This window comes from Epinephelus lanceolatus, chromosome 10 (genome assembly GCF_041903045.1).
Source record: "Epinephelus lanceolatus isolate andai-2023 chromosome 10, ASM4190304v1, whole genome shotgun sequence".
Taxonomy (NCBI): domain Eukaryota; kingdom Metazoa; phylum Chordata; class Actinopteri; order Perciformes; family Serranidae; genus Epinephelus; species Epinephelus lanceolatus.
In genome coordinates this window covers 2236358-2260000 of record NC_135743.1, presented here as the reverse complement: position 1 = coordinate 2260000, position 23643 = coordinate 2236358, and the positions used below count along the sequence as shown (strand labels likewise).

Here is a 23643-nt window from a genome sequence, read left to right as displayed (position 1 = left end):
ACAGTGGCCGTTGCTATGACTACACCACTACTACAAACCAACCAAGCAGGATACAGCAGGAAATGACACAGAACACAGTGGGACGTGTGACTCACCCTGGTTGTCGGTGTGGATGTCGAAGCTGGACGAGCTGTTGAAGGCTAACACCGTCTTCCTCAGGAGGCGGGCCATCATGGAGTCTCCGCCCACTTTGATGTCCACCTCGTGAAGACCTGCAGAGAGGACTCCATTACCCAGAAACCCTCTGACAATTTTTGATCAATTTACACAAGAGATAGGGTCCAGGTTGGAAAATGCTGAAGTCCTTTAATCTAAGCTTCATTTTTTTTAGCCAAACTCTGTTTATGTGGCTTAAAGTACAGGAATCATCCAGCAGAATGCCCAGGTGTTCACAGTACAGGTGTTCACAGTACAGGTGTTCATAGTAACAGTAGTAGTACTAGTAGTTGTTAACCTTCTCAGTGACCTTTGCCCCCAGAGTGACCACTGAAGGGATCTTCTCTGACCTACTGTCAGTGTTAAAAAATAAGCTTGGTCTTATCGGTACTGTGTGTGTGTGTGTGTGTGTGTGTGTGTGTGTGTGCGTGCTCTTACTGGTCAGGTTGAACTGGGTGAAGGTGTGTCTGCTGATGACGTCCAACACGTGGAACAGAGACAAGTCAATGGTCAGCAGGACGACAGACAGCAGAGTGACAGACAGCACCTGAAACACACCTGACGTCTGTCTCACACACACACACACACATACACAAACACACACACACACAATGTCACTGTGACATCACCCATTAGTTTATGGACTCTTGTTCTGAAGCCTTGAGCTCGGCAGTTTGGCCGTCGCCATTTTGATTTTTCTGGAGCCAGAAGTGACCATATATGGACAAGAGGCTGGAGCTGACTCATTAACCTTTTTACACAGAACTAAAGGACGGCAGCATCGTGTTGCTCCAGTGTGTGATTTTTGACACTGTCATGGCATCGTGGAAGCAAGAGGCATGACGGGTGTGACATTAACACAACAGCATCAACCTCTAGTGTGACACTTAACCTACACGTCTGCAACAATAACAATGACACAACATCATCACTCGTTCATCGTCCTGTTATGTAGCGGCTGATCTTGTCCTCTCCTCAGAGGGTAAGGAGCTCCTGGACCTCATTGTTTCCACTATTTGCAGACATTTTTGTCCACTCTCCTTCTTAGAGTTAGCTGCTAACTGCTACTAAGTGCTTTTAAAATCTCCTTTGGTGGGTCGCATACATAACACGTCGTCAAACATCACACCTGCCCCATCCTGCCAGCTGTCCCTTTTACACAGATGTCCATTCGGCACTGTTACTACCTCCGCAGCCAGCTTAAAGGTGAGACTACTCTGTTCCCCCTTTCTGCAACTGTGCCGTTTAAGTTATTACTACTTTTACTGAAAGATCTGAAGTTTCTCTGCCTCTGCATTAGCTGCAGACCATGTGTAGACAGCTGCTAATTAAACTTGACATTACACCTGAAGAGCCGATCTCTAGAGCTGTGACACACCAGGAAGTATGTTTAGGGTCATTGTCTTTATAATGACGGGACTGTGGGTCGTTTAGCTCGGGATATTATATTTTATCAGTGCATTACAGGCTGTGTTTTAACAGGTGAGACCGTATAAAGGACATCAGTGTCATTAACATAAATATTATATTTGAACCCACCACTTGTTGGAGCTCCTCAGAGTGGATCTTTGGACTCCAGGGGTCGATTAACTTCTTCTTCTCTGATTGACTCAGAGGCAGCAGGTGGCGCTTCCCCTGAACGCACCACGAGACGAGACAACAAGTCAAGATCATTCTAAGGTACTGCAGGTAAATCACAGTGATGATGATGATGATGTCATTACCGCTTTCCTCCTGCGGGCGTCGATCTGTCTGAAGTACGTGGTGATGTAAGCGTTGTCGAATCGAACATCCCTCCTGTACTGTATGAGGTAACCAAAGGCCCTGAGAGGAGGAGGAGGAGGTGATGCTGGTGTGTGACTCAGCAGAAACAGAACGCTGATGTCATGTCTGAGATCTTACTGGGTGAAGATGGTGATGAAGGTGAAGGAGAGCAGCAGCTGCAGGACGTTGAGCAGCTGCTCCATGGTCGTCCTCAGCCTCTGGAAGGATCCTCCGACAGCCTGAGTGAACTCATCCAGCACGGCTCCACCCAGCACCTCCTGCTGTTGCGCCTCCTGCAGGAGGTCAGAGGTCACACAGGTCAGGATTCACTGAACTAATAGAGTCAGTCCTGAGTGGTGTTGGAGGAGCTGGTGACCTGCAGGACGACGTCGGTGCTGAACTGTCTGGACAGAAGGTCCACTGAGAGGTTCAGCCCATCAAACAGACGACCGAAGTTTCCCTCCAACGGGATCTGCTCCCTGCACCACGGAGTCATCGCTGACACAGAGGAAGAGGAAGAAGAAGAAGAAGAAGAACAGATATTAGCATGTTACTGATGACATATGACCCCCGTCTGTGTGACCTTTTACCTCTCATGACATCACACAGGAAGTGGAACTTCATGGAGATGCAGAGGACGTGGTTGATGATGGGGACGGGGATCGCCGCCAAACACTCCGCCCACCTGTTGTTGAACCACTTAACACATCGTTGCACACCTGTATCCACCACACCTGGATGACAACACACACACACACACACACACACACACACACACATTAAATGATGTGAAATGTGTCTAAGGTGTAATAAATCTCATCTTGGCGTTGTCCTCTCACTGTCGCACTGCATCATGGTCTTGGAGGTGAACTGCTCCTGGGTGCTGTTGCCGAGGGCGACGGTGTGTTTGGGTTTGAACCGGTCGTATCCGTACTGAAGGACGACCTCGTCTCTGATGTTCTGAAACTTCTCGCTGACGCTTCGAGCCTCTGACTGAAACTCTGCTTCGTCATCCTGAACGAGAACCAAGAGACGGATCAACGACCTCCGACCTTCTTCTGGTGTTCACTCTTTTGTTCTGTTTTTATTTGTGTAATTCTTTTTTAGCAGCGTCGCTCTGTGGATGTCAGCCTGTGCGTCGTTTTGGTCCAGACTCAAACATTTCAACAACTACAGGGTGGACTGTGATGAAATGTTCATCATGATTCTCTCAGGATAAACTGTAATAACTTTGGTCATCCTCTGATGTTTCATCTTTCAGGTTATTAATTGTCACATGTACGATAGTTACAGCAATCCTCATTAAATATGTACGAGAAGAAAACGAGAGTAAATCTAAGTCAGGACATACTGCAAATATAAGGATAAAATGTTCTTTGTGTTTATGGATAATTAGCTACTGTTAGCATGCTAACATGCTAGCATAGCTGTTAGCTCTCCGTGTCTCCGTGTCTCACCTTGAGCTCCTGTGTGATGAGGACAAACGGCCTGATGGCGTCCCTCCACAGTAACTTGCTGTGATGAACCTGCAGATCCAGATTACAGCTCAGAGACAGAGCAGCCGTCTCCACGTTACGCTGGATGTTACACACTGGACCTGGAATATAGAAAACAGACACATCATCATATCATTAACACAAAACTAAAAGATGTCAGCACAGGTCAGTGCAGTGCAGGAAGATACCATGTATGGAGACATAACACACATCTGTGTATCATCAATACTACATGAAGTACATATAACAATATAGTATATAATATGGTGCCTCTGACACCACATGACATTAAAGGTTGATGCAGGATGAATAAACTGCAGATAACCTCACTGCCTTTGCTTCATGAGACACTCAGAGAAACTGCAGTTTGTAGTAACAACGTGTCTGTTCTCACCTTTCTGAACCATTTTAACTTGTTTGTGCAAGAAAATTAATTTTAGTTTGATTATTATAAACTGTTCACAGTTGAGAGGAGCAAAGTGTTGCAGTGTTTTGTGAAGTTTCTTTGTAGTTTATGCAAATTTAAAAAGCTGTTTTAATGCAAATTACACATTTCTATGGCCTGACATTAAAAATATTAAATGACACTATCAAATAAATGTGACATAAAATAAAAAGTGAGATTAAAAGATAGAATGTGACTGAAATTAAGTGACACTGTGAAATAAAATGACACTATAAAACAAATAAATGAAAATAAAGTATGGGGAAAAAATGTCACTATGCAAAAACACAAAAAAAAAACAAAAAAACTGACTTTCAAAAAGTGCATTTTGAAATAAAAAATTATGTCATGAAATAAAGTCCCATAAAACAACAACATTTCAGAATAAGAACGATGAAACAACACTTTACAATAATGAACTGAGTTATGATTTAATAATCATTAACTGAACTGTATATTGGCGTGTGTGTGTGTGTGTGTGTGTGTGTGTGTGTTCACCTCTGTAGAGCACCGTCAGGATGAACAGCATCAGGTAGGCTCGACCGCGGGAGCCGAGCATGCTGGGAAACATCAGGAGGAAAGAACACCTGGCGGAGGAAGACAAAGCTCCGCCCACCGCACACACAGCTGGAACAGATGTGAGCAGACGTGTTTGTTTCATACAGATGTTTCAATATTTCAGCTAAAAACTGATGAGAGAGTTTCGTCTCCTCACAGATGAAGAACGCTGCTGCTGCCAGCTTCAGGTCAAAGGTCAGTGGGAGGCTGTGAGAGACTCCGAGGAACAGACCTGACGGACAGATGGACACGATGACAGGTCACTAATCTGTGTTCACTGGACTGAAAAAACAGCTGAGGAGATTTTTTGATATTTAATATATATATTTAATTAATCAATCGGTCGACAAATAAATTGGAAAAATGTCACATTGAAACAAGAAATTCATAATTTTTATGGATTAAATGTAATAATGTGATTTAATAAACACATTGTTTAAAACATTTATAAAAAATGATAAATGATGATATCAGTTGCTGTAAAAAAAAATAAAGAAATTATAAAAATAATAATAAAGATTTTTAAAACAGTTATTATAAGATAACAAAATGTGTTATTATAATTTAACATAAGTTAAACATTTAAGAATAATATTATAATAAAAAATTTATTAAATTTGAAAATACAGTTTTTCTGAATGATAAATATTAGTTACTAAAACTTATATTATATCTAGAATAAATGAAAAATCTAAGAATGAAAAAAAAATAAATAAAAGACTTGAATAAAAAAGAATTTTAGAATACTTAAAATTCAATTATATTATAATAAAAGAACAAAATAAATTTCAAATGATCTTTTTCAGAATAATAAATATTAGATACAAAAATCTTGTATCATAGTTAAAAATAAATTAAACATTTAAGGATGAAAAAACTAGATAAAAATAATAAATTGTATAAAAAATAATTGAAATTTAGAATAGGCCTACTAAAATTAAATTAAAAACTGAATGTATTGATTATAATCAACGGATATGATTCAAAACAATATATATAAATAAAACATTAAAAATTAAAGAGTAAACTAAATAAAAAAAGACATGTTAAGAAGACTTAAAAACAGGCAATTAAAGACTCCAAATATCAACAACTGTCTCCAGGTTATAATCTCTCCTCAGCCTTCATATTCATCATGTCACTATGAGTCAGTGAACTCAGTTACCTGCACCGCTCACTGCTCCAAACAGCGCCCTGAAGACCAGGTGAGACACCTGAAACTCTTCTGATTGGCTGAAGAGGAACTGATGGACAGCAGGAGGCAGGACGGACAAACTGATCCTCTCCACAGCTGCAGGACAGACACAAGCATTAGCTAGCATTAGCTAACTGCTAACTGTTTGCTAGCTAACAGTTAGCTTTCTAAACATCATCAGAGGAAACAGTTTGAAGCTGATAAATGTTGAACTCACTGCTGTGAGGAGCTGAAGGTCTGTGCAGCTCACTGTGAGACGTCATTCGTCCACCGTGTCCTTCAAACAAACTTTAGGAGACTTTAGGAGACACGTCTGCTGCTGATCAATTGGTCTGATTGTTGGTCAGTTTGACAGTTGGTCAGATTGACAGTTGGTCAGAATCCTCTCAGAGTGACATCAGGTTTGTTCGGTCTCCAGGAGACATGAAGACACAGGAGTCGGCAGTGAGACAGAAATAAAGGATGAAGAGTGAAAAGAGGAAGAGACACCTGATGAAATGTGACATCACAGTCCAGGTGGAGAGGGGCGGAGTCAGGCAGGCTGTCAGAGGAGTCCTCCACAGGTGAGAGAAATACCACAGCTGTTGACTAACAAGAAGCTAAAGGCTAACAAGAAGCTAGATTCCTAATAACAAGACAAGAACTAGCTAATTATTTTCATCACGGATTAATCTGCTGATTATTTTTGTAAAAATATTTAAAATTTGTTCGTCACAGCGACCCAGAGTGACTCAGTGATTGTTCTGTCCAGTCTAAACCTCAACATTATACACTACGGTTATTGATATCATTCAAAGGGAGAGTGTCTGAAGCTGAACCATGAAATGTTTTTACATGAAAAGTAATCTCTCAAGACAGATTCTGCAATCTACACTGTAGAAGAAAGGAAGTTTTTTTTTTTTTACCGATGGATTTCCAGATTGCATGAAAAGTGACTTAACCCATCAAAAATAGTTTCATATTAATTGAATGCCACTAGTAAAAAAAAAACCAAAACACTTTCTGAGTCTTTTTATTGTTGCCAGGCAACCACTCCATCACCTCCTTATTCTAACCTTCCTGCAGTAATCAGTGTGTAGCTGCTGCCATGTTGAGGCAGAGGGTGCTGTCTGTAGCTCTGGTTGAGGGTGAGAGGCTGTCAGCAGATAAACAGAGATCTGTGTGGGTACATGAGACCCTAAAAAAGAGGCTGGATCATGGGGAGTACCACCAGTTGGTCCAGGAGCTTCTCCTCCATCATGGACGTTTACAGTACTGCACTTATCTGCTGTTTTCTATTCAGATGGTGCTAACTGTGCTTTGTAAAGTCGTATAGCTCTGGGTATCCAACAACCACTACCACCAGTTTCTCCTCCATTGTTTACCAACTGTAAACTTGTTGTCATGACCACCACAGAAGCCCCGCCTCTCCAATTATCCCATTGGACAATGGGGAAAAAGATGATGTGGGGCTTCTCTCCTCTGAGATTAAGTTTTTTCAACATTCAGAGCGCTCCGGCAGAAACGCCGTGTACTGAACCCCAAATTGTTCCCAATGGCTGCTCCATTAGTGTGTGAGAGTGTGAATGGTTGGGAAGTAGCAGGTGACACCATGTACTGTAGCCTCAGCCACCAGTGTGTGACTGTGTGTGTGTGAATGGGTGAATGTGAGTTGTCAGGCAAAAGCGCTTTGAGTGGTCGGAAGACTCAAATGGCGCTATAAAAGTTCAGTCCATTTACTATTTCCCACCTGGGTCCCTGTTTATACTGGCTAGCTAATTTCCGCCACTCTGCACTGCACTGTACCTCAGTATTTGTACTGAGACTTAAGACCACCTTGTTTCTAACCTCTATGATGATGTCATGTTTCTTCCTCAGGTCAGCGAGGCGCTCTGACCTCAGCAGGTGGAGAAAGGTCAAAGGTCACCTGTTGGATGGGGGGCGGAGCTTGTTGGCGTTTGCTTCAGGGCTGTTGTTGGCATCTCTGTACGGAGTCACGGCTCTCTTCCTGCAGAAACAGCCTCTGTGGTTGTGCGTCTACACCACGCTGACCGTGGCCGCCATGGCTGCCTTCGGTATGGGACTGTCAGCCAGCGTCCGCGCCGACGTCTCCGTGCTGCTGCCGTCACTGTGCTCAGGTCAGTTTGTCGCCTGCAGGGGCTTCAGTTGGAGGCGTGGCCCTGCTCAGCCTATCACAGTAACTCTTCTCCTGTGTTTCAGGTCATGGCAGGAAGTTCCTCTTCTTCCTGTTTGTGTCGGTGCTGCTGAACGGTCCTCTCACCAACACGTTAGAAAACACTGAGCGAGCCGCCGCCAGTCTGCTGTGTGGCGCCGAGCTGGCAGCCAATCAAACACAGGAACTGATGCAGAGAGCGGCCACACCCCTTTTCTGTAAGACCCGCCCACCTCCACCATCACAACAAAATAATGTAAATACTAGAACGTTAATACTGTTGTTAATACTACTCTGAATACTTTTCTTAATACTACTGCTGACACTGGTGTTAATGCTAACGTCAGTGCTGTTGATATTACTCCTAATACCTCTGTTAATACTGCTGACATCCTCTGCAACCACCTCTTACATTTCAGTCTAGATTTTTCTTAGCAGGGATTCGTCATCTATTTGTAGCAGCATGTGGTGAATTTAAATTTGTGTTCAAATAATCAGAATAAAAGATAAGTTGATGATATGAAATTTAAATCCTAAAACCTGAATTAAACATACAGATTCAATGTTTCAGGATCTTTCTAAAATGATGAAGGACTGACGAAGAGTAAACGAGCAAAGATTCAGATGTTTCAGCTTTTTCAGTCTTTCAGTTGTTTGAAATGTGTGTGTGTGTGTGTGTGTTTGCAGCCGTGTTGGACAGAATCAGAGAGATTAGCAGTAATGCTCACGCTGTCGCAGGAAGAGTTCAGGACTTCTTTGACACTTTGACCGACAGCGTCCGCCATGTTGGTGAGTGTTTGTTCAGTTTCATGTAACAAACAGCTGCTGAGTTTATTGTAGAAATACAAATAAGGGAGGCTTTATTCGTCCTTGATGAGGTCCTTAGAGGTCATGAAGAAGCCCTTATGGAGGTTCCAGAAGACCTTGAAGATCTTCTGAGTCCATCTCATTAAAGGAAACAGTATTTTTAATTACACCAAATCAATAACAGTTAATATTTTGTGAATAGCGGTCATGTGACACAGCCATGACTTCTGACCTCTGACCTCTGACCTCACAGCTCGCACTCTAAGGAACGTTCTCCACTTCCTGGTGCACATTGGCGATGTGTGCAACGCCACACTGGGTTCCCCGTACAAGAAGTGCCGGGCGGTGTTCGCCGAGGCTCGAGCCGACTGCTCCGACCTGCTGGGAGAGTTCAACTTCCTGTGTGATATCGTGGACAGCTTCCTGCCGCTCTGTGGCCTCGCTCGCGGTGCGTATTATGTCATCTTGTCTGATGATGTCATAGTGATGTTACCAGAGTAGACAGCCTTTGACTCGGCATGTCTCAGACATGTGGTCCATGGGTGGATCCTCATGATGAACATTTATAGATCACAAATCACAAATATAACTGACTCATCATTCAGTCATTACGCTGCTCGTTAGTTTCAGTTCTGATAAACGTCTTTAAAACTAAAAACTTTGTGTCTGTTTCAGCCGGCGAGCTTTTCTGCACCATCCCCTCGTACATCGCCAGCCATCTGAGGAAACGTCTGGCAGCTCGTAAGTTCGTTATTTTAGACTGTTTTTAAAGTTTCATTGACAACATTAATCCTGCCGCTGTCCTCCTTCAGCCGCCGTTGCAGTGTTTGAGCGAATGAAGCGGGAGTTTGACTTCAACATCTCGGCCTCGGTGACCTTTGACGTGGACGCCAACATCAGCCGCTCTCTGCAGCAGGTGTCTCAAGACATCATGGACGAATTTTCATCTGAGCTGCAGGTGTTTCAGAAGCTGAGCGAACCGCTGGTCTACGGCGGCCTCGTCCTGCTCGCATGCTCCTTCATGAGGTCAGGACTCACACTTTAGTTTAATTCATCCAAACACTTCAGTTTACCTCAGTGAAAAAAAACAACTCTACATCAGTGGACTTTGTATTTGTGTGTGTGTGTGTGTGTGTGCAGGGCAGTGTGGTACAGACGCAGGTATCTCCGTGAGCTCGACTTTGATAACTTTTACATCACTGCTCAGTTCGAGGAGATCGACCGACAGGTGACCTCAAGGGGCGGGGCCTCAGTCCTGCCAATCACACGCAGAGAGGCCGGGACCTACATCACACCACGTCAGTATGCCTGTGTGTGTGTGTGTGTGTGTGTGTGTGTGTGTGTGTGTGTGTGCGTGTGTTTCCAACTGTCCTAATTGGCTGATAATAAATGATGTCATCACATGTGGTTCAGTGTGTGTTCAGTTCTAAAACCTAAAGCTGAACTCAAGCGTCTTTCCGGCAGTGTCGTTTCACCTGACGGCCCGGGAGCGGCGGGTGGTGCTGGTGGGCGTGGCCTCAGTCTTCAGACACCTGGTGATGGGCGGGCTGCTGGTGGCGCTGGACTTCCTGGTGTTCTGGATGCTGGATCAGGTTCAGCACCAGGTGAAGGGAGACGTGGTGGCCAGAGGTGAGACGACAACCCTGATATAAATATGGCTGTGAATGTCAGCCACAGCAGCTGTGGTAACCATAATAACATGTGTCCCATCAGCCCCGGTCACAGTGGCGGTGCAGGTGAACGGATCCGGTTACGCCTCAGACATCTTCAGAGACCTGGTGACTTCGTTTGACGTCCTGCAGCGAGGAAATGTGACGGTGATCAGCAGGAAGTGTCTGCTGGAGCCGTCAGAGCCGGACTATGTCACATGTTTCATCCTGGGTGAGATAACACAGGATGTGACATCATAGCTGTGACATCGTGAGTGGCTCCACCTCCAGGTTTAAAAGGTGTAGATGATGTCAGGGGTCACTGTTGTTACAGCAGGAACTTCAGCTCCTTTTTTTGTTTTTAATTAATATCTTTATTTACAAAAAGGTGACAGTGACACAAACATTTGATAAACTGAGGGTGTTTCACACCTGCCCTGTTTGGTTCAGTTCAATCTAGTTAATTTGCCCCCTCAGTGCGGTTCGTTTGTGCAGGTGTGAACACACCAAAACAACCGGACCGAGACCTTCTTGAAGAGGTGGTCTCAGTCCGGTTCCAAAGGAACTCTGGTGCGGTTGGTTTGTGGTGAGAAGGTGTTCCGACCTGGATGTGAAGCAACTGCAGTCACATGACACATTGTTTGGGTTAAACATGAGCATGTTACAGTCCTGGAGGATTATTAATGTGCACCTCCTCCTGTACTGCCTTAATATGCACATTCAGCACATCCAATGCATCAAAACATTGTTTTCTAGTTGGAGCCGCGCCTCGTTTTCAAACTGTATGGTTTGACTAAAATGAACAATGACAGCAATATAGTCCACGATGAGCAGCGCTAAAATCAACCTGCGTAGTTGTCCCTCCATTGTGACATTAGAAAGTGTCACATTTATCTTGCAAGTGTACTCTTCTTCAACGTTTGCTTTACTTCCTGGATTTTTCCCACATGGAAATTCTGACCAATCAAGAGCAGCTTTCTCACACAAGGCATTTGATCTGGTCCTCTTGTAAATGCTGCCCTGAGAACACGAACCAACTCTAGGCAATTATACAACTTTGGAACAACATGAGTCCCTGATTCAGACCAGAGGAGACCACTCTAGGTCTGACAGCAGCCTAAATAAAAACTAAACTAACTAAACTCACACTATCAAAGTCAATAAAGACAAGAAAAGTTTATCTGTATTTCAAACATTGACAATAAGACGACTCAAAGACATGAAGAGACACGAAGACGAAGTGATATATGAAACAACTACTAGAGACTAAAATAAAGTAGAAGATGGCGATATGTTAAAATGGAATAAAAGAGATGAAGCAGAAGAATAAAACATTAAAGTGCACAGAGAGATGAGGTGGATAATGAACCCAGCTAGGGGTGTACAGACAGACAGTGCAGGCAGTGCAGTTGCACTGGGGTCCATGAGGTGGAGGGGCCCGATTACCACCTGGAAACACACCGGTGTTCAAAGAAGAACTCACGTTAAATCAAAAGTGGTGTCATTTTCTATAAATGCCCTAAAAAGTCACTGAAACCTGCATTAAATGATCCCCGGGGCTAAATGATCAAAGACCGTAGTATTGATAAGCTCCGATGTTATCAGTTCTTCTATCAGTATGATCGAATTTATTTATTTTTTAAATTCATGTATTTCCTAATTTCTCTGGTTTGTGCTGCAGGGCTCCTGTTGGGTCTGGCTCTGCTCGTCTCTGTGACCGCAGGATTTGTGCAGCGCTGCAGACGACTTGTCTGTGCCTCATATCATCCAGAGAGAGAGCTGGTACACACACACACACACACACACACACACACACACACACACATACACACACACACACACTTTCCTGGAGGGATTTTTGAGGAACGCTGGAGACACAAAGGCGTTGTAATCTGATCCTTCAACTCTGACCTCATCACACTGAAGATCAGGTGACAGGTAGCAGGAGAAGAAGAAGCAGCCCCCTGTTAGCCCCGCCCCCTCCTGCTCTCACAGTACAGTTATGTTTTTCAGACAGACAGACAGGCAGACAGACGGATGTTATCAGACCCAGTAGCTGTGGGTGAAAGGTCACAGAGCAGAGAGGCATGTGAAGAATCTGCAGAATGAAGCAGGAGGCAGGTCTGAACGCGTCCACCTGAGACCTGCCGAGGCTCAAAGACCCCGAAACAGACTCACAAACATGCAGCACACTGTTGAGTCCACGACTCTGCAGGACTCTGAGTCTCTGCAGCTCTCTGTGAATCCTTCACTCAGTCCTTCCTCAGCTCTCAGTCTCAAACAGACTGTAGATAAAGATGGACGACGCGTCTCCACTTCCTGTGACATGTCCAAAGATGAGGCCTAAATATCATGAATACGATGCCATCTTGCACTAGTGATGTTATTTGGAGCCACGGTCTGCGCAGTAATGATCTCCATGGTAGCGAGTTCACGCCTATACACTGTCTGAGCAATCATGAGCAGCGCCACTGATTGGGAGCGCAGTGATTGGCACACACAGCTGTCAATCATGATGCCAACCCCCTTCTCATAGTGTTAGGATAGAAACCATCTTTATGAAAAAATTATTTGACATACATGTACTTTGATCTTTTAATTCAGCCCATCTGCTAACATGGAGGGGGCGGGGTTTATGACCTATAGACTGAATGTTCATTTACAGTAACCTCTGGGTAGATAACCCCTGAGACAGGAAATTGACGCTGATATATTCGAGCCACCAGACTCCACTGAGGTAACCTTTGGGAAAGTTTACTCCAGGGTGCTGGAAAGGAGGCTCTGACCGATTGTCGAACCTCGGACTCAGGAGGAGCACTGCAGCCTTCGTCCTGGTCATGAAACAGTGGAGCAGCTGCTGGACGGATTGTGGGAGTTTGTCCATCCAGTCTACCTGTGTTTTGTGGACTTGGAGAAATCTTACAGCTGTGTCCCTCAGGGGAGTCTTGTTGGAGGGTACTGCTGGATTACAGGGTACCAGGGTCGTTAATACGAGCTGTCCGGTCCCTGTATGACCAAAGTGAGAGCTGTGTCTGGGTTGGGGGAGAGTTACTGCCTCAGGTGAAGGAGTTCAAGTATCTCAGGATCTTGTTCATGAGTGAGGGTAGAATGGAGCGTGAGATGGATCGGTGGTTTGGTGCGGCGTCTGCAGTGATGTGGGTGCTGCTCTGAGCCATTGTGGTGAAGAGGGAGCTGAGCCAGAAGGCAAAGCTTTCGATTTACTGGTCCATCTGCGTCCCAACCCTCACCTATGGTCATGAGCTCTGGGTAGTGACTGAAAGAATGAGGTCACAGATACAAGCGTCTGAAATGAGTTTCCTCTGTAGGGTGTCTGGGCTCAGCCTTAGAGATAGGGGGAGGAGTCAGACATCTGGAGGGAGCTCGGAGTAGAGCCGCTGCTCCTTCATGTTGAGGTGGTTCAACATCTGATCAGGATCCTCCTGGGCGCCTCCTGTTAGAGGTATTTCAGGCACGTCCCACTGGTAGGAGGCCCCGGGGCAGACCCAGAACACACTGGAGGGATTATATATCTCATCTGGTCTGGGAACACCTCAGGATCCTCCAGGAGGAGCTGGAAAGTGTTGCTGGGGAGAGGGACGTCTGAAGTACTTTGCACAGCCTGCTGCCCCCGAGACCTGACCCAGTTAAGATGGATGAAAATGGAAAAAAATGGACTCCATTGACCAAAAGAGTAATTTTATTTAATTTGTGTTGCTGACCTTTGACCTTTGAGTCTAAAATACTACAAACAGGAGCAGTGGTGGAAGGTAACTAAGTAGATTTACTCAGGTGATGAACTTCAGTAAATTTTATCATGGAATAATTTGATATTTCCATTTTTTGCGGCTTTATATTTGACTCCACATCCAGGAGGGAAATGTTTACTTTTTACTTCACTACTTTTATTTGATTTATTTACGATATAGTCTGTTAAACCACAGACACATGGAGCATCATCACAGTTTGACACAAAGACCTTCAGTTCAGTTCAAAGTGCTTCAGGCTGATCTGAACTGTAAACCACTGACGGACAAAGCAGCTTTGTTCAGGTGTCAGCGTCAGTCCATCAGTCAGCCGTCGGTCTGTTGTTCCAACACGTCACTGTATCTCTGCATCACATTCACAGCTGGCGCCATGTTAACACGCTCTGTGCTGCTCAGAGGCTCCTCGGCAGCACCAGCAGAGTCTGTAAGACGAGAAGATAAAAACCTGAATGTGTGAAGAAAGGAAGTGAAACATAAAACTGACGAGGTGTGTTGTGTTTGTGCGTTCGTCAGGAGAGGATCCGGTTCCTCCGGCAGCAGATCCTGGATCAGAGGAGAGAGGTGGGGAGAGCCCTGAGGAGGTCTGCAGCCAGGAGCCGAGCTGACCGAGGAGGAGGAGGAGGAAGAAAGAGTTGCCTTCAAACTCTGCTGCTGCGGTACTAACATGTTATCTGCTTTCATCTTCCAGAGTCTGACTGCAGTTTAACACCAACATACCAGTGGTGGAACGAAACTCGTAGGGCTTTTCATGATGAAACCATGTCGCCTTAATTTGTATTTCCATCAGTTTAAAGGAAAACTTTACCAACAAAATGACTGTTTGTAACTCAACAAGTCAGAATGTTACTTTGATTTCATGAAGAAGACTGTTCTTCTCGCACACCTCGACAGAAAACAGCATTTGATTGGGGACCAGGTTTAACAACTGAAAACTACACTTACCGGCCACTTTATTAGGTACACCTTGTTAGTACCAGGTTGAACCCCCTTTTTAATTCTTGGTGTCACAGATTCAGAGATTTTGGTCCATATTGACATGATGACATCACGCAGTTGCTGCAGATTTGTCGGCTGCACATCCATGATGAGAATCTCCCGTTCCAGCACATCCCAAAGGTGCTCTATTGGACTGAGATCTGGTGACTGTGGAGGCCATTGGAGTACAGTGAACTCATTGTCATGTTTGAGATGATGTGAGCTTTGTGACATGGTGCGTTATCCTGCTGGAAGTAGCCATCAGAAGATGGGTACACTGTGGTCATAAAGGGATGGACATGCTCAGCAACAATACTCAGGTAGGCTGTGGTGTTTAAACCATGCTCAGTTGGTACTAAGAAAATCTCCCCCACACCATTACACCACCAGCAGCAGCCTGAAGCGTTGATACAAGGCAGGATGGATCCATGCTTCCATCTGAATGTGGTTTTTCCAATCTTCTATTGTCCAGTTTTGGTGAATTGTAGCCTCAGTTTCCTGTTGTTAGCTGACAGGAGTGGCACCTGGTGTGGTCTTCTGCTGCTGTAGCCCATCTGCTTCAAGGTTGGACAAGGTGTCGTTGCTTCAGAGATGCTCTTCTGCACACCTTGGTTGGAACCAGTGCTTATTTGACTTCCTGTTGCCTTTCTATCATCTTGAACCAGTCTGGCCATTCTCCTCTGACCTCTGGCATCAACAAGGCATTTTGGCTCACTGGATATTTGCTCTTTTTGGGACCATCCTCTGTAAACCCTAGAGATGGTTGTGCTGAAAATCCCAGTAAATACTCAGACCAGCCCGTCTGGCACCAACAACCATGCCACGTTCAAAGTCACTTCAATCACTTTTCTTCATCACTCTGATGCTCCGTTTGAACTTCAGCAGCTCGTCTTCACCATGTCTACATGACTAAATGTTAATGAGCTGCTGATGAACAGGAGTACCTAATAAAGTGGCCGGTGAGTGTATATCAGAATGCATGTTTGTGAAGCACTGAATCAGTCAATACCTCAATATGTTCAAAGTTTTCTTCATGAGTATTTTTTACAGTGGGTCATTAGTGCTGTCACAGTAGAGGATCTGAATGAGTCCGCGTACACAATCTGAGGACTCTGTCAGCAGCGACTGAATTGATTCTGTGACATTTGAAGTTAAATGAAATCTGTGTGTGTCTCAGGTTACCTGGAGGCTTTCACCTGTCTCACCTGCTGGGTCTGTCATCTGTCAGCTGTTTGTCCTGTGGTGAGGTGCTGAGACAGGACGAGGAAAACATGGCTGCCTGTGAAGTCCCACAGTGTCCAGGTAGAGATGCTGGATTGTGTCTCCAGAGAAAAAGATGTTTCTGTCAAACATGTAAAATATTGTTGAGTTAAATGTTAAATGAATTTACTGAACGACCAGAAACCAGCTGAGAGATCGTCACAGTCACCTGGTGACGTGTTTATGGACACGTCTAACATAAGAAAACCCTCATGATCAGAACATATTTTCAGAACATGTCAGGAGGGAGACCTTCATAAATCTGGAGGAGGCAGAAACCTGGAAAAAGGCAGAATTTGAAACACTCCCTTCTCCTGCAGCTCTCCCTCTCTGTCCTAAGCCCCTCCCACCAGGTGACCACAGGCTAATGCACACGCTTCATACAGTAACCCAGTGTTTCCCATTCTCTGATTTATTTAATCTAATTTCATCATAGAGCTACACGCAACTCCCTCAGCCCCTCCTCGCCCCGCTCTCTCACTGTTTATCAGACCAAAAAAAACAACGAAAAGTGGGTTGCAGCCCCAGAGACCTTCGGCCCTCCCAGCACCAGGTGACCAGCAGCAGTGCTGGGTCTAACCTGTGCAACAGCAGCAACAGAAAGTTTGCTCATCCAGCGGGGAGTCAGGGCTGTACGAGGTCAGTTTCTGAAGCTGCTGCCCGCTCTCCTCCCAGCGAGCTGGTCTGTTGCGGTGGAGAGTGAGGCGGAGGACTCACTGTGATTCAGTGTTCTAGCTAACATTAGTAACATACATGTGAACATGAAACTGCAGCTGTGAGACTTTGGCTGTTGTTAGCAGAAGGCTAAACTATTAGCAACATTTTTTTCTCCGTCTCTAAAACGCCTCACGTCCATCTTCTTTTTTCGGATTGCTTTGCAGTGTAGGCAGTCGTTGCCAAATGCTTGAACAGCAACTTTCTCAGCAGGATTCTCGTCCATTGAATCAGGCTTTAGCTGAAAACACAGCAACACAGCCGCTGCATGGCACGTCATGTGACATGTGTTAAGTGCCGCCCCTAGCACACACTGGACACGTTGCCATGCAGCTCATCAACAGACGACCACACAACGTTATTACTGCTTTTACTGACAGATCTGAACTTCCTCCACCTCTGCATTAGCTTAAAATCATGTGTGTACAGCTGCTAATTAAAGTTGACTTCTCACCTGAAGAGCTGATCTCCAGAGCTGTGACTCAACAGGAAGTATCGTTTTGGCCATTGTCTTTATAATGACGGGACTGTGGGTCGTTTAGCTCGGGATTTTTCTCAACCTCAACAACGATTCTCTCCTCATCCGTTCATCACACATGAGACATAGCAACAGAGTTCTCTTTATACATCCATGGTGAGGAGAGGAGTCGAGCTGCTGTAGGAGCAGAGAAGAAGAGCTGCTACAGGAGCTGGTCTGTACAAGCAGAGAGCGAGTGGGGAAAATGCATTTAATTCTGGGGGTGGCGATGGGGGGTTAAACATTGAAAATAATAGGGGTGTTTGGATGCGTGGCGTTCACCGCCAGTGTGTTTTGGCCTTTACGCCATCTGAAGGGACGTGGGCGCACATCTGCATTTGTACAACGGCCAAAAGGAATGCCCTCTCTTTAAAATGCTCAAAGTTTATTATGGAATTTTTGCCCAGTAACGCCAAAATAAAAATGCCTACCTGAGCTTTAAATCTGAACTGCACAATTATATTTCATCCCAAGAGGCTTTGTTATTGTAGAAGCTGCTTCAGACCAAGATGTTTGTCAAACAACTTAAATGTGAAAAGATGACGGACGTCTGAACACATATAAAAAACATATAACGTGTCTGCATGTCAGCTGAGGACGAGAGGAAATATTAGCGAACTGAATCATCTAAAGTTAAATCGAGTCAGAGAGACTTTAACCTTTATTTAACCAGCAGAGGAATTCAGCTATTGTTAAAGAGAGAGAGTGTGTGTGTGTGTGTGTGCTGAAGGAGTGTCGCTGTTGACTCAGCTGAAGTCAGACAGATAACAGACTGTAACTGTAGCTGAGTGCCGACCTGAGGCCAGTTAACCCTTCAGCGTCTGAGGGCGGTGGTGAAATGTGACAAGTACCTACCTGTACTACCTGTACTTGTACTGTAATATGATTACTTCTATTACGACCTGAGGCCAGCTGGAGGATCACGTCCCCCTGTAACACCTCTGATAAGAGACAGGAAGTTAAACTCTGTTTTTTATGGTTTTATTTATAAAATCTGAATTTTTACAAGATCTAAAACCTCACATGAAGCTGATTTTGTGTTTCGAGCTCCAGTTTGTTCCAAGTCACATTGTTTCCCCCTAAAAAATGTCTGAACAGGCCAAAGATCCAGATCAGACAGAAGTTACTGAGACTTTTTCAAGAATCTTGCTGATTGCCTCTGTAACCTGCAGCTGCTGCACAGACGTCACAACACACACTGTATAGTTCTCATTCATGTGTTAAATGAGTTTAATGATTCCTGTTTATTGTGAAAATGTTGTTGTGTCGTTGGACTCTGTTGATACACTTCAGATATCTGTTCCTCTTGGATGGGGCTGAATCAGCTTTTTATGAATGCATTTTCTGTCACCCCGCATCTTTCATTTCCTCTGGTGACTCACTTTAACGTCACAGAAGTCTTACATTAGTCTGAAGTCCAAACTGAGCTCCTCTACTTAACGTTCTTCAGATGAGAAGTGATGCAGCTGCTCTGTCAGAGTCTCATTTGATGAAACAAAGACTCGAGCTCGCTGCAGTTAATATTCCACATCCTGTCCTCCACATGTTGTTCCAGCTCTCATGTCGCTGAGTGGAAGTGTCTTTTTTAACGAGCTGCTGTCTTGTTTTTGCAGGCGTGTACTGTCGGCCATGTTTCCACAGTTTGGGAAACACGTGTGTCGTCTGCACGCGACCTCTGACCTGCCAGGAAGACAGCGAGGACGAGCTGTGAGTGTGTTGCAGAGTTACAGTCCTCCGAGGGATTTTAATGCCACAATGAAATAATTCATTTGGAGAGTTTATAGATCAGAAACAGTCCAACAGCTTTTCAGGCTCAATTTAAACATTCAACAGTTTCTCTTCAGTCTGCAGATGTTTCTAAATAATTCACTTCATGTTCTCAGAATCATTTCGTTGAACTTTTTGTCACATTTAGTCTGTAGATCTGCTGAATACAGTCAAACAGTTGAATTGTTGAATCTCATCAAACAAACTGTTGGAATGTGACAAATACTCTACAAACTATCTGTAGAAGGACTTTTCATTAATTTGCTTGTTGTAGATTTTGAGCTGTTGATCACAGATGAACCAACACTGCAAGAAAAGTCTAAATTAAATAGTAAAATTACTTCTTTTACTGCAGTAAAATATCTGAATAAAACAGTAAAATCTGATAGTGGAACATCACGCCGTCTTCAGGTACCTGCTGTCCAAACAAAATCATCTTTTCATTAATGAACACACAAAACATCTGAACATTCTTTAACCAACTGATGAGTCTAATAAAAATTACTTGATATCTTTTTCTTAACTGAAACTATAGACTGTTTATAAAAATGGACGACATGACAACTCCCGAAATTTAAAGCCAAAACATTGCAATCATCCACGGTGGTTGGCTTCTTTTTTTTTTTTTTTTTACAGTGGATTTAAGTGGAGACACATCGTTCATCTTTATACACTGTCTTCAGCCCTGTTTCCACTAAACCCTTTCAGTCCAGTCCCTTTGGAACCAGCAGTAAGCCTTCAGACATGGTACCTAGACCCTCGGTCTGTTCAGACAGTCCTCTTAAATGTGGGCAGGGTTGTTGTCACTCACTGCTCCGTCCAGCACTCGCTGTATTTCCTCATCAGCGGTGACACAGATGGAAGTCTGCACCTGGTTTATCGTCCACAGAACGAGGCTGCACGCCCACATTTTCACAACAAAATAGAACAGGCTGCAGTGAGAGTCTCTCTCCATGGGATATTTAAAAATAGCAGCTTTGTGCATTTAGTCCTTCTCAGGCAAGCTCAGGGGTTTAGTGTTGCTGTAGCCCACAGGAAGTGAGGATTAGAATATATGACCTTCACATAATCCGCTCCAAATTAATCTATATTTTTAAAGTCATTACTAAAAGTGTGTGTCATATAAAAACTAAAGTGATGCTCAAAGTTGTCACAGTGAAATTAATCAATAATTGTTGACTGTCGCTGTTTAAAGACACCGATGCACCAAACCAACCAAAATGTTGAACCTGAACTCAACGCAAAGACTGCAGCCAACGGCCAACCAGCACGTACGCTCTTTTCAAACCAGCAGGTGACACTAGTTAGCACATTTGCAACACAACCAGATGCTGAAAGAACAACTGATATTTACTGTACGCCAGGGAACAATAACACAAACAATTATGAACAGTTTCTGTTGAAAAGCTCAGTGGCTAAAAAAGTAGCCTGACCTAATATAACATGTTCATTTCAATCTAACGCCCTCTTGACTTGAGTTGTTTGTTTTCTTTCCTCACCTCTGTTTCTCTTCTTGTGCGCTGAGCTGAACTGACAATCCAAGTGACTTCATTTCCCACCGGCTCTGACGCCAAATCAACTGCGGAATCTGCCAAAAAAAAAAAAAGCAGATGAAAGCCAACTGTGCAGGACGCACTGATAAAACTAACACTGACCAACGGCCAACATCAGCTTGGCGTGTCAGAGCCCTTGAACATGTGGTTAACTTTGTGAAACAACTACAGTTTGTTTAGATTTAAAAAAGATCATGGTTTGGTTTGAGAAAAGAACATTTGTTATGTAACAGATGTATTTATGTGACCGAAGTGATGAACTTACATAATGTAACGTTAAAATAAGTCAGCGTTGATTTTTAGTTTCACACGGGACACAAACAGTGGTCTCGTGTCAAAGTCCTGTGCCCATCTGATCTATTCACCCTGACCTTCATCCAACATGGACTTTATCACTCTTTGCTGCCATTATTATTACCACAACCACGAGACGTTGCTATGTAACAGTCAACGTAAATATGGATCACAATATGCTGCTCTACAAATGATCTGTAGGGTCGTATTCTGCAGGAGAATGGTCTCATAAACACACTGTTAATAAAACTATTAACAGACCTTCTCTTTGTTTCTCTCAGAGGCTCCAGTGATGATGAGGAGCAGCTGAACTCGACTCACATCACTGACAGGAAACTGATAAGAAGGATGGTCTCCACGGCAACCTGCCGAAAACCAGCTGAAGGCTCAGAGAGTCAAATGAGAACTGTAAAGGATGAAGGGGAGAGTGACAGCAGAGCTCTCATCAATGTTCACTCTGAGCTCAGGTAGGACTCACTGCAGGTTATTGATTATCTGATCGATGATTACTTGGTTTGTAGAACAGATAAATATAAACAAGCTCTGGCAGATTTCAAGGTTTTACCGGCAGAACATCTGTTTTCCCACATTGTCTGCTGTCAGTGAAGCAGACATGACATGCCAAGGCCGCCCAGCGTCAGACAACAGCGACGCCGGCTCTACGAAAACCAACAGCCTCCAAACAGTCATCATACACAGACCGGACTGTCCACAAGACCTCCAGGACTCTCCAGGACCCTCCAGGACCCTCCAGGACCTAGTCCCTAACCCCATGACTGAGAACAGTTTGTTGGTGTGATCAGAGGTTTCACTTTGTAATTAAAGTCATTAAAGCATTAATAAAGGTGAAGTCTGGTTCATTTGGTTTCATGTTAGTTTGATGAGGACTGAAAGTGTGAACGAGCTCACGAGGAGAAACTGTCAACTCTCCACTGTTTGTTTGAACCGACAGAGTCGTGGCGTCTGGTGGACGAATCTTGGCCGACTGAAAACAAGATGGAGGCAGCTGAACTCAACATATTCACTGAATGATTATGAAATTTGCAGCAGTTATTTACCATCCATCCATTTTCAACTGCTTATCCGAGGTACTTCAGTTGTCCCTCTCTCCAGCGATGCTTTCCAGCTCCTCCTGGAGGATCCTGAGGTGTTCCCAGACCAGATGAGATATATAATCCCTCCAGTGTGTTCTGGGTCTGCCCCGGGGCCTCCTACCAGTGGGACGTGCCCAGAACACTTCTAACAGGAGACGCCCAGGAGGATCCTGATCAGATGTTGAACCACCTCAACATGAAGGAGCAGCGGCTCTACTCCGAGCTCCCTCCAGATGTCTGACTCCTCCCCCTATCTCTAAGGCTGAGCCCAGACACCCTACAGAGGAAACTCATTTCAGACGCTTGTATCTGTGAAATCATTCTTTCAGTCACTACCCAGAGCTCATGACCATAGGTGAGGGTTGGGACGCAGATAAACCAGTAAATCAAAAGCTTTGCCTTCTGGCTCAGCTCCCTCTTCATCACAATGGTCCAGCGCACCACAGCAGACGCCGTGCCAACCGATCCATCTCACGCTACATTCTAACCTCACTCACGAACTACATCCTGACATGCTCAAACTCCTTCACTTGGGGCAGTAACGCTCCCCCAACCCAGAGGGGGCAACACTCAGTTTTATGTCAGCTGTGGTCGGTTTCTCCCAAGTCTCAGTTCATGTATTTGCATTTTACCTTTCTGCTGCACTCAGCCCACAGTGTTACTTCCCATCATGCTTCACTGCTGCACTCAGCCCACAGTGTTATTTCCCATCATGCTTCACTGCTGCACTCAGCCCACAGTGTTATTTCCCATCATGCTTCACTGCTGCACTCAGCCCACAGTGTTACTTCCCATCATGCTTCACTGCTGCACTCAGCCCACAGTGTTATTTCCCATCATGCTTCACTGCTGCACTCAGCCCACAGTGTTATTTCCCATCATGCTTCACTGCTGCACTCAGCCCACAGTGTTACTTCCCATCATGCTTCACTGCTGCACTCAGCCCACAGTGTTACTTCCCATCATGCTTCACTGCTGCACTCAGCCCACAGTGTTATTTCCCATCATGCTTCACTGCTGCACTCAGCCCACAGTGTTATTTCCCATCATGCTTCACTGCTGCACTCAGCCCACAGTGTTATTTCCCATCATGCTTCACTGCTGCACTCAGCCCACAGTGTTACTTCCCATCATGCTTCACTGCTGCACTCAGCCCACAGTGTTACTTCCCATCATGCTTCACTGCTGCACTCAGCCCACAGTGTTACTTCCCATCATGCTTCACTGCTGCACTCAGCCCACAGCGTTCTGCTCTGAAACCCACTGATAACATTCAGATGAAACTGCCTAAGGTGTATTTGACTTCCTGCCCTTCGTATCAGCGGTTATCTTCAAGAGAAACGACTCCTGCGTTCAGACTCTCACTGAAGTACAAAAGTATTATCATCAGAATATACTTAAAGTGCCAAAAAGTAAAAGTACTCATATGCAGAGTAATAGATATTATTATATTATAATTATGGATACACTTTAATGTTGCAGC

The 23643-nt window shown here is 44.6% G+C and overlaps 2 protein-coding genes across 2 annotated transcripts in view; one reads left to right on the top strand and one right to left on the bottom strand.

Annotated features, from left to right (window-relative positions):
• The window catches only part of dcst1 (DC-STAMP domain containing 1), an 11561-nt gene extending 6987 nt beyond the window's left edge, over nt 1-4574 (bottom strand). Inside the window, exons 1-10 of the mRNA XM_078171272.1 lie at nt 4360-4574; nt 3378-3517; nt 2760-2934; nt 2511-2654; nt 2297-2418; nt 2059-2213; nt 1881-1980; nt 1696-1791; nt 585-721; nt 96-244 (exon numbers count right to left, since the gene is read on the bottom strand). Of these exons, the coding sequence (XP_078027398.1) occupies nt 96-244; nt 585-721; nt 1696-1791; nt 1881-1980; nt 2059-2213; nt 2297-2418; nt 2511-2654; nt 2760-2934; nt 3378-3517; nt 4360-4522 (1381 nt within the window). The 5' untranslated portion in view covers nt 4523-4574. The remainder of the gene's footprint in view (nt 1-95; nt 245-584; nt 722-1695; nt 1792-1880; nt 1981-2058; nt 2214-2296; nt 2419-2510; nt 2655-2759; nt 2935-3377; nt 3518-4359) is intronic.
• A 1502-nt stretch (nt 4575-6076) lies between these two features.
• On the top strand, nt 6077-21894 carry dcst2 (DC-STAMP domain containing 2). The gene is made up of 16 exons (XM_033640978.2): nt 6077-6177; nt 7472-7731; nt 7814-7984; nt 8454-8555; nt 8827-9021; nt 9249-9314; nt 9386-9599; nt 9714-9871; nt 10038-10202; nt 10287-10454; nt 11904-12004; nt 14500-14642; nt 16139-16263; nt 19066-19159; nt 21348-21533; nt 21670-21894. The coding sequence occupies exons 1-16, from the start codon at nt 6077-6079 to the stop codon at nt 21863-21865; spliced, it is 2445 nt and encodes an 814-aa protein (XP_033496869.2). The 3' UTR covers nt 21866-21894.
• Nucleotides 21895-23643: the final 1749 nt, after the last annotated feature.

What these genes read in the sequence shown, in the direction of transcription:
- dcst2 (XM_033640978.2), top strand. Translation starts at nt 6,077, where the DNA reads ATGAAGAGTGAAAAGAGGAAGAGACACCTGATGAAATGTGACATCACA. An exon ending in CGACAGCGTCCGCCATGTTG is followed by an intron (nt 8,556 to 8,826) that starts GTGAGTGTTTGT and finishes CTGACCTCACAG; the next exon opens with CTCGCACTCTAAGGAACGTT. An exon ending in TGAAGTCCCACAGTGTCCAG is followed by an intron (nt 16,264 to 19,065) that starts GTAGAGATGCTG and finishes TTGTTTTTGCAG; the next exon opens with GCGTGTACTGTCGGCCATGT.